At 38.6% G+C, this 16,317-nt stretch overlaps 1 protein-coding gene across 4 annotated transcripts in view; it reads left to right on the plus strand.

Annotated features, from left to right (window-relative positions):
• Positions 1 to 16,317, plus strand: part of phip (PHIP subunit of CUL4-Ring ligase complex) — a 169,862-nt gene that overhangs the window by 51,957 nt on the left and 101,588 nt on the right. For all 4 annotated transcript variants that reach the window (XM_073056444.1, XM_073056443.1, XM_073056440.1 and 1 more), the window contains exons 8-9: positions 6,584 to 6,805; positions 15,096 to 15,196. In XM_073056444.1, the coding sequence (XP_072912545.1) occupies positions 6,584 to 6,805; positions 15,096 to 15,196 (323 nt within the window). The remainder of the gene's footprint in view (positions 1 to 6,583; positions 6,806 to 15,095; positions 15,197 to 16,317) is intronic.

Consider the following 16,317-nt stretch of genomic DNA (forward strand, 5'->3'; position numbering starts at 1 on the left):
GCCCATTAAGTCAGTGCCAAACAAAAAAAAGGCACTTAGACCTAATTGTATCTTAGAACCAATTCCATAGTTCTTCAGGCCACAGAACCTCAGTATATATTCAAGAACATTTTAAACATGACAATTATATAATTGTCAAATGCAAATTAAAACTTAAGTGTTATTGAAAACTTTTTTCTTTTTTGAAGTTGGGAAATGGACTGCTTACTGGAAAGTGAAATTGAATTGAATGAAGTCAATTTGTATATTGGCAGCAGGAAAAGGCCTTGGCAAATAAAACTAAAACTGATTAAAGACACATGGAGATAAGTTGCATTTTATTGGAATGAAGCAGTCAAAGGAAAAGTAAAGGATAGATATCCCATTTGTCAGCTTAATGATAGTAACTGAATGAAGTGATTTTGTGTGTGGCCTGGGGTTGAGTCTTGGCTTTAGATAGATGCAATTGAATGTTAAATATTTGTATCTATAAAATAGAACATAAAACAGGTCTGTGCAAAACATGGTACTAATATGTACTAATCCCATCTGCCTGCACATGGGACTGTATCCCTCTGTTTTCTGCCTGTTCATGTGCCTGTCTGAATGCCTTTTCTAACTGTTGTATCTGCTTTCACTTGTACCTCCATTGGCAGTACAATCCACATGCATTTTACTCTCTGTTTTAAAAATACTGTCTCACAAATCTATTGTGAAGTTTACCTCACATCTTAAATCCATGCCTTCTAGCTTTGACATTTCTATCCTGTGGAAAGTCTGTGACTCTCTACCCTATCTATGGGTCAGAATTAGGTTTAATATCACTACATATTTTATGAATCGTAGTAAAAACTATAAATTACAGTAAGTATATAAAAATAAGTTAAACAAGCAATGCAAAAAGAGGGGGAGAAAACTGAAGTAGCATTCATGCGTTCATGGGCCATTCAGAAATCTGGCAGAGGGGAAGAAGCTGCTTGAAGGCTCCTGTACCACCACCTTGATGATAGCAATGAGAAGAGGACATATCCTGGGTAATGGGGGTCCTTAATGATAGATGCTGTTTTTTTTTGAGGTTTGGTGTTTGAAGGTGTTCTTGATGTTGGGGAAGCTAGTGCCCATGATGGAGCCAGCTGAGTTTGTAACTTCCTGCAGCATTTTCCAATCCTATGCAGTGGCCCCTCCATACCAGACGGCGATGTAATCAGATAGAATGCTTTTCACGGTGTATCTGTAGAAATCTGTCAGTGTCATTAGTGACACACCAAGTGTCCTCAGACTCCTAATGAAATACAGCCACTGTTCTGTCTTTTCAGGCAGTTGAGGCTCATCAGCTGTAGTTGGCAGCTCATCTGATCTCAAACCTCCACTGCCATGCGGCTATGCCCACTCATGGGGGAAGGCTTCGGGAGTAAACCCCAAGGGGAAAAATCTGGAGCTGGAGTCCCTAAGGCAGTCCTACATCGAGTTCAATGTAGACTGGCATTTCCTGCGACCCTGCTGGTACCAAACTGTATCGGCCTCTGACATTCCTTTTGGGTTCATCAGATGTGTAGAGAGGGGGAGCTTGCTACATGGGAAACAGCTTGCTTTCCATATCGTACTGCCCAGGCTTGCATATCTGGACAGCTAGGACACAATATCTGTGGTCAACTCTGACTCGTGGCTTTTTTTGTAAGTGTATCAATATGTTGGGCCCAGGGTAGATCCTCAGAGATGTTGACACACAGGAACTTGAAACTGCTCATCCTTTCCACTGCTGATCCCTCGATGAAGACTGTTGTGTGTTCCCTAGACTTTACCTTCTGAAGTCTGCAGTCAATTCCTGGTCTTACTGAAGTTTAGTATAAGGTTGTTGTTGTGACACCACTCAACTAGCTGATCTATCTCACTCCTGTGCATCTCATCACCATCTGAAATTCTACTAAAATAGTTGTGTTGTCGGCAGATTTATAGATGGCATTGAGCTGTGCCTAGCCACACGGTTGGTGTAGAGAGAGCAGAGCAGTGGGCTAAGTATGCATCCTTGAGGTGCAGCAGTATTGATGGTTTCTGATCTGCAGAGATTGTGGTATCCCGGTGGAGAAGTCAAGGATCCATTTGCAGATGGAGGTATGGAGGCCCATGTATTGGAGCTTGTTGATCGGAACTGAGAGTAGGTTTGTGTTGAATACTGAGCTGAAATCAATAAACAGTCTCAATCAGTTATGCCTCTCATAATTTTATATACCTGTATCAAATTGCCCATCAGCCTCCCATGCTCAAGGGAAAGCAATCCAATTTTGTTTGGCTACTCATTATAGTTAATACTCTCTGATCCAGGTAGCATCGTGGTGAAGGCACGAGAGACTGCAGATGCTGGAATCAGGAGCAACCAACAATCTGCTGGAGGAACTTGGCAGGTTGAGCAGTGTCTGTAAGAGGAAGGGAAGTGTCGACATTTTGGACTGAAATCCTGCTTTAGGAACATTTCAACCTGAAGTGTTGACAATTTATTTTCTCCCATGGATGATCTTCGACCTGCTAAATTTCTCTGGCAGATTGTTTGTTGTTCACGTGTTGGTGAACTGTGTTTGCACCTTCTTTAAAGCCTCAATGACCTTTCTGAATTGCAGTGGGCATAGCAGCACTCAGTGCTTAAAATGTGGCCTAATATTAATTTTATACAACTGCAATATGCCTTGTCAACTTTTATACTCTGTGCTCCAATTGGTGAAGAAAAGCTTTACCACCCTCGCTAATTGTCACTTTCAGCCACTTTCATGGACTTGCAGCCTAAGATCCCTCTGTATATCAATTCTTCTAAGAGACCTGCCATTTATTATATACTGTCCTCTTGTCTTTGGCATCCCAGAGTTCAACATCTCACATTTGTCCACCCACATTTCCAGCAGTCCTAGATACTGGTGTCCCTTTTGACAATCTGCTCACTTTCCTGTCATCTGCAAGCTTGCTGATGCCTGTATTTTCGTTTAAATAACAAGGTCCTAGCATAGATCTCTGTGATACAGCATTGATCACAGACTTCAAGTCAGAATAAACTCTCTCCATTGTCCTCTGTCTTCTGTGATCAAGTCAGCTTTGAATCCAACCTACCAAGTCCCTGCAGACCTATGTGCTTTAATCTTCTGGAGAAGCCCATCATGAAAGATTTTCTCGAATGCTGTACTAAAGTCTGTGTAGCCAACATCCTCAATCCTACCCTCATCAGTCATCAAGGGATAATTTTAATCACCATATACATTTACGTGTATTAGGTATTAGCTGTGTGCGTAGGTCAGGGCGTGCCATGCGTACAACAATTATAAGGATATAGAATTATATAAGAAATATATAATTCCAATGATAAGTTAGCTCATTTTTATTGCCATATAAATCCTGTCTGTGACAGATGTCTGAGGTAGCTTCTTGCCCTCTTTTGGAAAAATATTGGAAAGATATCTTTGATAGTATTTCAGCAGTTTTGCGTATTGATTTACAACCTCATCCTATTACTGCAATTTTTGGATTACCAGTGATGGACTCTAGTCAATTATCCCCTTCAGCTTGCTGTTTGATTGCATTTGTTACGTTAATAGCCAGAAGGTCCATTTTATTTAAAATGAAAGATTCTAAGCCCCCTACTACATTTCAATGGTTTTCCCAAACTATGACATGCTTAAACTTGGAAAAAATTAGGAGTGACACTATTGACCCTTCGGTTAAATTAGAAGAAGCTTGGAGACCATATATTCAACATTTTCATATGATGTAAGTTGACTTTTTCCAAATCCTTCTCAATAACTTTTTGTTTGTGTATAGAGGAGCAGTGTTAATGACAAATAACGATTTTAACCGATGAAACAAGGCAGCCCAGCTTTTGTTGTTTTTTTTTCTTTTTTTGTGTTAGTTTAGGGGTTTTTCTTGTAAAATCTTTTTTCTTCGTATCTTTTTCATGTTTAGTTACTAATGTTTAGTAATGCCTGCACTGTTTTGTGCACTTTACGCAGTCCTGGGTAGATCTGTAGTCTAGTGTAGTTTTTTTTCTGTGTTGTTTTTTTCGTAGTTCAGTGTAGTTGTACTGTGTCATGTAGCACCATGGTCCTGAAAAACGTTGTCTTGTTTTTACTGTGTACTGTACCAGCAGTTATGGTCGAAATGACAATTATAAGTGACTTGACTTGAGATTGGGAAGCTTAGATTATACATGTTACTCGGAGTCCGTCTATGTATACGTTAACCATTATTAATGTAATCCCGATCTCTTTGTATCACTATCATTGTTATGTTTATCTATTTGAAGCTTAATAAAAAAGATTGATAAAGAATTATATAAGCAATAAATTTAAAGGTTAAAGTATGGATATGGATTAAAATGTACCTAAATACATAAATACCAACATGTATTTAAAAAGTAAACAGCATTTATAAAAAATGGTTTGAAGTGTTCATAGTGCAGTGCACTGACTAGGGTGGAGTAGCTATCTGGAATGGTTGATCAGATTAATGCCTGGGGGAAGATTCTTTTAAGATGGCATGATTTTTTTTAATTGCCCTACAGTGCTTTTGAGAAGGGAGCTTTTGGAAAAGGCAGTTTGCTGGGTGGGTAGTATCCACAATGATATCTTTTATGCCTACTTCTTTGTCCTGGACACATACAAGTCCTGTGGTGATGGTGTATTGCTCACCTGATAGTTTGATGTAGTTTTTGCATATTGTGACAAGATGTTGCACCAAATCAGACAGTAGTGGCTGATATGAGGACACTCCCTATAATGGAAGTGTAGAATTGCACCAGTATATTCTGGGAAAGATAGAATTTTATCTGCTGCCACAAGAAGTACAGTATATATCCTCTACTGAGCCATTTTGTTATTGAAGGATAAATAATTTTCACACATGAGGTCCTGCGAAATGGTGATGCCCATGAACCTGAATATTGAAATGGGGCTCTGCATGGAGTTGTTGTTGATAAGTGAGCGCAGAGGAGATACATTTCTCCTGAAGTCGATATGCACCATTGCTGAGTGAGCGGTATGTGGAGATGTAGTTTGCTTAGCTTCACATACTCCGTCCTGTCAGAGAGGGAGTTTGTGATCTTCATCACTTCAAAAAAAATAGTTTGTAAGCCATGAGCTCCCCTCCACAAACTATCTTTCCATAATTGAAAGCTGCTTAATTTAAGTTGTGCATTGATTTCAATAGGAAATATAGGGGTGGGGGGGGGTATCTATTTTTACTTATACTGATAGTTCAGGTTGTTTAATGATTTCATTATTTTCCAGGTAGAAAACTATTTTGATTTAATAGGAATAGACTGTACCAACATTTTGATGCTTTACGTAGGTCCATAAATAATAATAAAAGTAGGTGTGCTGAGGATTAAGGTTATGTGGCGTGAATAGTTTAGAAAAATACCTTTTTCAGTGTGGTAGAATGAGATTAGTTTTGTCACCTTCTCTTGGAGTGCAGTAATCATTGAATCAATTATTCTAGACTTGCTTCTGACAGGGTAGTTATTGCTCACTGTGCTATTTTCACAAGTCTGTTCATGAAGGCAGACTATCTTTTATCACATTCTATTGCATGTGATATTGAGCTATTTCTATTCAAATAAAAAAAATCTCATTTCATGGGTGTTAATCAGAGACTAATCTGCAAGTTGAAGGGCATGAAAACTGGACTAAATGAGAGCAAAAGTTGATACTAGCTGACTGGGCTGATCTCTGTATAAATACACTAAAAGACTGGAACCAGGTTCTGGCTGGACAGGTTCTGTACGACACCATGCTGAAATGCCTGAACCAGATTTTCCCAGGTGCTTTAACCAGCCTGCAATGATGGAGTTATGAATGGGAAGCCAATGCCTGAAAGTGTGGTAGAAACAAATTTAATACCAGCTTTCAAAAGATTAGGCATGGCCTTGTAAGGGGAAAACAAAATCCGAGGCTGCAGTGAAATCTCAGGGAGTTAGTCTGATTGTTTAGCAATTTCAAACAGCTGTCACAGGGCAGACCTCCTATGATGCTGGGAAGTATCTCACAAAGGAATATGGTACTTTTCAAAACATTGTTTTATAACTTCATTAACATTCATAGATTCTTTTGTTATCATGAATGAGATATGATGTTGCATTGTGACAGCTACAATATCTACACATCTGTAGCACAGTGTGGAAATCGCAAAGTTTCTGTTATTCATTCCACAGGTTGAGACACTTCGCTGCATTTAAAATCTTGAGAAGGGGAGTTGACCACTGAGGATGTAATAAATGTAAATACAGGTCTCTTTGTATACTGTCAGTTTATAATTCTATGATTCTGAGACCAATTATGGAATACTTTTATTACAGGAATGTTATGAACAAAATTGCTGCATATCCACTTGTATTTTTCTAGATGTTTAAATATTTTTTCAAATCAATTGATGAATCAATCCCAGCTTTTGAAGCAACTTGCACAGTCCAACCTATTGCATTATGCAGCTGTTTTTAATGATAGTATGAAATACAAATATATGGCATCGCAGTAAGCGGAAGCCAGATGGATAATTCTGTAAAATAAACAAATGTTACTGAAAATGGATGGCACCAATTTAAAATGACCTTCTTTGAAACAATGTACAGGGATCTGATGATTGTCTGGTGAAGATCTGGACAACAGATGATGGCAGGCTTCTGGCAACCTTGCGAGGACATTCTGCTGAAATCTCAGACATGGCAGTTAACTATGAAAATACCATGATTGCTGCGGGCAGCTGTGATAAAATCATCCGAGTTTGGTGCCTCCGGACATGTGCACCTTTAGCTGTTCTACAGGGCCACACTGCATCTATCACATCCTTACAGGTAAAGATATTCATTAACAGTATAATTATTTATATAATAAACTAATTGCAGGTAATACATCACATGGGCACAGGGAACTAGAGCTACAGTTTCAAATTGATGGTGTTTGATGAGAGCTTTGTTTCAAAGATCAAAGTAAATTTATTAACAAAGTACACGTATGTCACTATATACAACCCTGAGATCATTTTCTTGTGGGCATACTCAATAACTCCAAGAAACATAATAGAATCAATGAATGGCTCCAATTCTGACTCCAACGATACTGTCTAACTGGATAAGCGTTTGCAGAATTTTTGTTTTAGCTTAGATTCTAAGCACATGTAACATTCTGGTTTTTTAAATCATTGATTATTTTTGCAATTATCTCATTCTTTTGGAGATAAATTTTCATTACTGTAATAGTTAGATAAATAATGATAGGAAGATGAATGGAATCCACACCTGAGAAAGCCTGAGAGGTAAAAATGGAATGAGGGTAGGAATGGGATATTTGGGGAAAACTTGAGAGAGCAAGGAGGAAGGCAAGTGTCGGACGCAGGAATGCAAGAGTGGGTGACGAGGGAGCATGATGAATATAACGTTCTGGAGTAAAAGCCAGTGAGCAGAAGGGAAGGGATTAAAAATAAAGGTGATCCTGATTGATGGAGAGGAAAATCCTTAAGGGTGTTAGAAGGGGCTGGAGGAAGCCAGAAAGCAACACGGTAACAGTAGGAATGGGGTCCAAGAGGTAATAGGGCAGAGCAACAGTGAGAATGGGATTACGTAAGCAAAATAGCAGAGGTATCAAAAACAAAAATGGAAAGCTCGAGTTGCAAGGAGCCAGTTTAATTAAACATACCATTGAAGAACCCTGCCTTGACTAACCGCAATTAATGACCTTCCTTTCAGTCTTCCAAGGGATTTTTATAAAGTGAAAGTGGCGATGACCTAAAATGTTGACCGGTTTCTCCTTTTACAGATCCTTCTTGACTGACTGAGCTGTTCCAGCATTTCTGCTTTTGTGTAAAGAAAACTGCTTTTATATATTTTTTTTCTATTCATGATCAACCAACCATAAGATTAGGCAGGAAAGTGGATTTGTGGTGAATAATGGAATAAAAATGAAAGTACTGCAAATACTCATTTGGTGAGGTTGCATCTATGGGGATGGAAACTTAAGTTCATGACCTTTCATCAGAAAGTTTGTTCATCATCCCACACTTGGTTTAGCATTTTAGTGGTCTCTTATGTGAAAGTGAAACTGAGGAGATGGATAATGATAAAATATATCAGGAATAAGGCATACACCTATATAATGTTATTTACAGCTATGCCATTAAAAAATGTTAATGTATCAAATGCATGCTGATGTAAAAACTGTAGATGCTGGAAATCCAAAATAAAAAAACAAAGAAAATGTTGGAAATGTGCCAGATTTAGCATTGTCAAAATAATGCATTATTTTCCATTGTCTTAATTGATTCTGGACATCATGTATTTTTAATAAGAATATATTTTAGTTACAATTATTTTCTAAAAGATGCACTTTTTCAATACATACTGAATTGGCTTTTACCTCTCACTGTTCAGGTGTTATGAGTTCTAAATTGCTTTTAATTTTCTGTCTGATCTGTAGGTTGCATTTGTAGTGCACTTTTGCAGAGAATTGCAAGGCAGCCGTAGTTTTCAGACCTGAAGAATGCAGAAGAATGAGACTGTGAGATAAATCATTGCACAGCACTGTTTTGCTGTAAGCAGTCAAGAATTAAATTTAAACAATGCAGCTTATATTTGTTTACTTTGCACAATGGCCCACTATTTAGCTACTGGAAGGACCACCCACGTGCTATATTAAGGGATCACTAATGGTATAGAGGTGTGTTGCCAAAAGAATGGTTGGTTGATGTAACTTTAAAGGAAAATCATTAATGATTTTGCAGAAGGAAGTGGCAATGTGGCTTGATTTAAAGCTAATTTATAATTTAGTTCAATTTATATATATATGTAATTTATGTTCTCATGTTCATAATGTACTGTGCATCTACCCGGAAAAGCTAATTTTTATAACATACACACTGGATATGTATGCTCATGGTATTAAAATTGAACTTGTAACTTCAGCAGAAGCTGACTTTATTTTTACTCACTTTTTGGGATCAGTGTACTGGCAGGACTAGCATTTATTGTCCAGACCTAATTGCCTTTAAGATGGTGGTGATGTTCCAGTTTCTTAAACTGCTGCATTCCTGGTGTTGATGATGTCAGAGAGAGAGTTCTAAGATTTAAACCCAGGATTGACGAAGAACCTGTGATAGGCTTCCACGTTAGAATGATGTGCAAGAGGGAAATCTTCTGCTCAACCAACACACACAAAATGCTGGTGGAACACAGCAGGCCAGGCAGCACCTATAAGGAAAAGCACTGTCGACGTTTCGGGCTGAGATGTTGACAGTGCTTCTCCTTATAGATGCTGCCTGGCCTGCTGTGTTCCACCAGCATTTTGTGTGTGTTGGTTGAATTTCCAGCATCTGCAGATTTCCCCGTGTTAAATCTTCTGCTCGGTGGTTTTCCTCTGCACTGCAGTCTTGTTCCTTCATGGTGGTAGAAGTTGAGGGCGTGGGAGTTGCTGTTGAAGAATTTTTGGTAAGTTACTGCCGTATGTTTTATAGATGGTGCATACCACATTCACCCTGCTGGGATGCTGTGATGTTAAAAGAAATGGTGAAGGAGTTACCAAACAGACACTCTGCTTTTGTTCTGAAGGGTATCCAGCCTCTGAACTCTCATAGCCTGAGTGTTTACATGATCGGCCAAATTAAGTTTCTGTGTAATGGTAACCTGCAGGATATTACCTGGGATAAATGGCTGGACTCTCTTGTTGGGGGCGATCAGTAGTTTTCACTTCCGTGGTACAAGTTACCTACCAGTTTTCACCCCGTGCCTGAATGTTATCTAAATGCATTTCCTGCTGTATGTAGGCATGGACTGTTATGGTGGAGGAGCAGATGGCTTTGGAAGAAGAGAGGCTTCTGGCTAAATTTTTGATTTCAGATAGCACCATCCCAACAAGCATGGCTAATTGATTGATTAGCAGGAAGAAAGCACTAAAGTGGCAGTGATAAGATCATGCATAGCAGATTTGTTGTCCACTGTCATTCTCCGTTGGCTGAGGTGAGATGACAGATTGCTTGAAGTTTCACAATCCTTTATCCAGAATAATGATGGCAGTAGTCTTGGCTTACATGTTTCAACTTGGACCTTACTTGAGAGCAGTCTAAGCTTGTATTGTAAATGTTTCCGCTGCAGCATTTGGAAGTTGGATGGCTTTTACATTTCCAGTGGTGGAAATTGAGTCAAATTGATCATTAGAAGGTTCATACTTGTTGAGTTTGCAAGTGCTGAAGTGGAGTTGGCTCTGGATTGTTAGGAAATCTGCCTGCTTGTGCCTGCTTGTGTTCAGCCATAGATTCCAGCATGGTGTTGCAAGCTCTGGATGAGTTCTTTAGCAAAAGCCTATATCCTCTTAAAGAGGTGCAAGTTAGGTTTGATAACCATCAGCTTTTATGGATACTCAGTACTCTTGAAATCTGGCACTTTGATGTCCTAAACTAATCAGCAGTGTGATCATTACTGGCTATCACTTGAAGCACAGAAGGAGGAGGCGACATTGCCTTTAGGTGCCTGGCAGCAGAAAATGGGATGCTGTAGGAACTCAGCAGGCCAGGCGGAGGAAGGATGTTATCCGAATGTTCGGCTGACCATTTCCTTCCACGGTTGGAGCTTGACCTTCTGAGTTTCTGTGGCATTTTGTTATTGCTTCAGCATCAGTTAGTCTCTTTTGTACCTATTTCAGTGCACTGTGCCTGGTTGAGAACTTCTGGCTTACAAAACATTGTGATCCTAGCCCATGGCTTCCAAAACCATTCAAAGGTTCAAAGATGCATTTATTATCAAAGTATGTATGCAGTATACAACTGTGAGATTCATCTTCTCCACACAACTACGAAATAAAGAAAATCAAAGAAAACATCAACCCTCTAAACACAAAAAAATTGTGCAGACGGCAACAAGAACACCAAACCCCAAGCACCCATGCAAACAATGACAAGCAAATGACGCGAAAAGCACAAGAAAATAAAAACCCCAACACACAAAAAAACAAACAAATTGTGCAAATGACAACGAGAAAGAACGAACAAAAAAAAACCAAAATTAAAAAAAAACAGAAAGTCCTAGAGAACCACAGTCCAATCTTTAAATCACAGACTCAGTGCTTCGGTAACATCCCCTGACTGCATCGTGGCAGAGAGAGGCCACTGGACACGGGGGCCTTCCTGCAGGAGCAGCGAGCAAGAGGCTGTCACACACTGACACCTTCCCACAACAACAGCAGTGAGCGAGAGCATTGAGGCGCCTTTCGCACTCGCCTCAATGTCTCAGTCTTCCTCAAAGCTTTAATTGGCGATATCAGTGAAAAATGGAGTCGATCATGGGTTCGCGCCTCGTTTCTAAACCTTGAGGCCTCGTGAGCCTTGCCTTCAGGAACCTTCTTGGAGACAGCAAAGTGCCAGATAGCTCAACCAGCTTTCAAACTGTAGATCACAGGCTCTAACAGTAGCAGAAACACATTTAAAATGAAAAGGAGACGTAGAGGAAATGATGGAACCAGTTTTGTTGTCTATCTGGAAGATGTTGCCTGAGATGATGATGTTCACTGGTGACATCTTGACTGGAAGTCAGGATGGAATTCCGTTTGGCTCTTAAGCTGTCTGCTGATGTTTTCAGCTAGAATTTTTTCATATTAGAAATATATGCCTTTGCTTGTGTTACAACTGTTTGAAATTGTTACAAACCATTTTTTGTCAAAGTTAGATACGGCTTCTTGAAGTTAGTGGAAAATTAAATATGTTAATGTATTATTGATTTCTTTCAGTAATTTAACAACAATATTAATATGAAACTATTTTCCTCCTGTAAAAAGGAAAATCTTAGCATGAGCCTCATGGGCTTCCTAGATTTCCAATAATAAACATACTTATTTAATCAATTTGATCATATTGTTTGGTGGTTACAACAGTTTTTTTTGAGAGGTATAAGTTTCTGATTTTATGGTGCCATAACCTGCCAATGTCCTTTCTCCTGTCAGTATAAACTGTTCTGCTGGACTTAGCTATGCCACAAGTGAAGGCCTGGAGCTGGACTTAGTTGTCAGAGGTTATTTGAGATGCATGCTATTGGGAGCATTTAATAGGCAGTGGAAGCTCATCCCCACTACCCCACCCCCACAGCTATGACAACCTAAAGAAACTTCATATGCTCAGAGAATTCCAAGTTACATAAAATCAAAAGGAACAAGAACTTTTAATATACTAGGAGAAACTTCAGTGCACTTTTATATGTGGCAACAGCACAAGGAGAGACTATTTGACCCTTGTAGGCCATGCTACTCTCTATAGCACAACAGCAGTCACCACTTTCTCTTACAGGTCTTTTAAAGAACATAATTGAATCAGCCTTGTTGCTGAATGTGTCCAGAGCAAACCGTCCATGAATTAAAAAATCAAATTGTATTCCTCATGTAATCTAGTGTTTTTGATCTAATCGTCACCCTTTTCTGTATCTCCACAATTTACTGTTTTTCTTTGGTAGCCACTACAAGATCTTCTTCCTGCTGTCAGCTAAGCAAGTTATTTGATTTTCATTTTGGCCATTCCCTTTGCCTACATGATTGTATGTCCATTTTGCTCCCAGTAGACCCCACTGTCTTCCTTATCAGGCTTATAGAAACCTTTTGAGTTTCCCGATTTGTTATTTGAGTATGTACTTGTATTACCCTTGTTCCTCTTCACATAGGAGTTGTCTAATTAATCTGCTTCTTTCTTGTACAGTTAATGTGATTTATATAAAACTGCCCTTGTTCATTTGTTCTTGTCCTTGAAACTATGCTATTTTAAAGGTCATGCATTATTCAGTTACATTTTTGTTTTTGGTCTTTGAATCCAGTTTAACCAGAGCAACTTCCATTCCAGCCTGTATTAGTCCAAGGTCCAAACTTGAAACATCAACATTTCCTCCTTCCGCCCCCCTCCCACCACAGATGCTGCTCAACCTGCTGACTTCCTCTAGTAGTTTGTACTTTTGCTCAGCCCATTAACACTGTCAGTAATTAATTTTACCTTAGAATGCTTCCTTTCCATCTGAAAAACAGCTGTTTTATGCTGTCAGCTTCCTTGTAGCCCTTCGGGAAATAATTTTACTCATTTTGAAGCTATGCAAAGATAACTCTTATTTGCTAAAACATGGTCTGATTCGTTGAAAGGAAGTGAAACAGAGAATGTTGCAAACGCTCAGTTGATCCTGAAGCACTGGTTGAAAGAGAGACAGAGGTACTGTTTCAGGTCAAAGACCTTTCAACAGAATTAGGAAAGATAAAATCACCAAAAAGAAGCACGTGTAAATAGTTAGCAGTTTACAGAAAAATAACACCTAGACGAAGTGGTTTACTGCAAGGACAGATGAAGAAGTGAAATAGCACATACTAATCCTTTAGAGTGCTGAACGCCTTTTGGAACTTGCACATTTGTTAATTGCTAAAATCTTTGAATGGCCTGTTTCTGTTTTGTATAAAACAGGATGGCACACTAGTGTAGTGGATAGCACAACACTTTACAGCACCAGTGATCAGGGTTCAATTCCCACCACTGTGTGTGAGGAATTTGTACATTCTCCCCGTATGAATATACGTTCTCCCCCATTCTGTAGATGTGATAGGATTGTGGGCATTCTACACAAGGATTGTTGGTGCTGGAAGCATGGTGACACTTGTGGGTTTTGTCCAGCATAATCCTCTGACTGTTGGTCATTGATGCAAACACTGTGTGTGGTGTTTCAATGTGCATGTAACATCTAATCAAGTCTACTGCAAATGTCGTATAATACTCATTAATATAAAAAACAGAAGCTACTGGAAATGCTCAGCTGGTCAGGTAGCATTCTGCAGAAAGAGAATTGAAGTTAATGTTTCCAGTCAGCAACTCCTTATCCCTACAGATCCCTGATTGATTACTTAACCTTCCACCTAAGCCCATGATCCACTCTTCTGCTGGGTGGGTTTATCATTCTTATAGGATGGATCATGACTATAACATTTCCTTAATTATTTTATCTCCCCAATGCTGTCACCATAATTTTGCCTTTGTTCATTAAGTTCATGTGTTCAAGTTCTCCTTGAAAAAAAACTGAACTGGTGAAAAAAAAATCAGTAGATCAAGCTGAGTCTGTAGAGGTAAACAGATGATGAATGTTTTCGTTTGAGATCCTGCATCAGGGATGAATTCATCCAGCGCTTTCTTTTGCACTTGATTCCAACACCAGCACTCTTGTGACTTAAATCCTCTGTGTGTTTGCAATCAGGTGGCTCTTATTAAACTTTTTCTGACTGATCTGCCATTCACCTCTCCTGTAAACCTACCTGTCCAAAACTCTGCTGCCCTATGCAGCCCTGCAGTAAGTTGGCCCATCACTCCACTTCTCACTGGTTTATCATGATCCTTGCTCTCCCAGCCAATCAAATTTAAAAGTTATCTTTTTGTTTGTGCTTCTCATTTCATTGTCTGTGCAAAATGTAATTTCTCAGTGGTTGGCCACCTCTGCTTTATTTTAGTATTTTTCTATCAACCTAGATTCCAGTTTCCCCAGAGCTGATCCATTCTCAACTCACAAACACTCAGTAATAATTTATTTTACATTAGAATGTTTCTCATAAATCTAAATAAAAGGCTGCTTTATGCTATACCTATCTAGTTAGCCCTTTGGATTTTAATTTTAAATCGTCAAAAGGCAGTAAAAATGAAAATGCTAGAAACGTTTTGGTGACTGGATCTTTGGCATTGATTGTGGACATTGATATCAGCACTTTAGTTTTTTAAAAGAACCTTGGCTTTAAGTTACTTAACCCAGTGCATTTGAAAGTACTTTCCGGTTGAGAACTTCAGTGTTTATTCATTTCTGAGACTCTCTGCGTGTATGCATTCATTCCCATTGTCCCTTTGGAGAGGTTTCTTTATCTTGCTTCACAAATGACCTTAATTCCTGATTCTGTTTTAAGTTTGTGATAGCCAGTACAATACATTGTTAGCGAAGACTCCAATATCTGGATCCTTAAAGGAACAAGTGGTGAAAAAACCAGATATCTTTATAGCCTCTTGACATAATTATCAATAGCTATAAGCATGTTTTCTATCTTGACAATGAAATGTGTTATTGTATCTTTCTCAATGCTAACATTTTTAATTTTGATGTTTTCCAGTTTTCGCCAATGTGCACTGGCTCTTTGAGGTTTCTGTCTTCCACAGGGGCAGATGGCACAATTTGTTTCTGGCAGTGGGATGCTGGCATGTACAAATTTAGGTTAGTATGGACTCTTCATTTTATTTGATAAAGTATTGTTTAGACTTGTTGGCATTAAGTAATTTAATATTTGTTTAAAAAATACAAACTGAATAAAAATGTCAATGACCTTGTCCTCTGCTGCACTCACCAAATGTCTTGGCTATCTTGGCTGCCTTCCTGCTGCGGCAATTTCATAAAGCTGAGCAACCTGTCGGTGGCAACTATGTCTCGGGTAGTGGACCCTGAGCACTGTGCCCTCAGCCCTCTGATATCCCTTTAGCAACTTTGAAGGGACAAATGTGTACCACTTAGCTCACATCATTCATGTTTTGCTCAGCAGTGGAGTGGCTTCTAGCCTCCAACTCTACTGACTTCTGCGTTGCAATTCAAAGATGCTGAAGCCAGGCATGATGTGACCATTATGTGGCAGCTACTCATTGCATTTATGGAAAATTAGCTTCTGAGCAGTACTGTTCACTTCAATATGTTCAATAAAACATTCAGCTTACTCACTTTGAAAGCTTTGTTCTTTTGCTTTAAACTGAACAACCATTTTCTTGAATTAAGCAATTTTAATACATATCACAGCAGACCACTTAATTAAAAAAAACTTGATCTGAATTAAAACTATTATGTATATCTATATTATGTAATTACATAATCAATATATTACACTATTATTATATAAAACTGAAATACATATGGATATGTATATGACATGATTACTTCCACATTGACGCCGGCGAGGAAGGAAAAGTGCTTATGTTAATGCTGAGTCCCAAATATGTTGAGATGCATTCAAATCTGAAAATATCAGAAAGGCAATTTAAATTCAGTCATGTAAAGAAATCTAAAATAAATTAAATAAAATAATATTAGCATTATGACCAAATGGTTATAAAACCATCTATTTCACAAATCTCCTTTATGAAATGAACAGTACCTTCCTTATCAGGTGTGGCCAGTATTTGATCCCAAATTCACAGAAATGTAAGCATCTTGTAATAGTTCCTTAAATTTACTCAGTCCATTGCTAATGACTTAAAGCAAAATGCACTTTAAACCACAGAAATTTCAAGAAAGCAGTCATCTTCTCATGAGTGATAAACAGTGGTCGTTAAAATGCTAACACTGCATTT

This window comes from Hemitrygon akajei, chromosome 9, assembly GCF_048418815.1.
Source record: "Hemitrygon akajei chromosome 9, sHemAka1.3, whole genome shotgun sequence".
Classification (NCBI taxonomy): Eukaryota; Metazoa; Chordata; class Chondrichthyes; order Myliobatiformes; family Dasyatidae; genus Hemitrygon; species Hemitrygon akajei.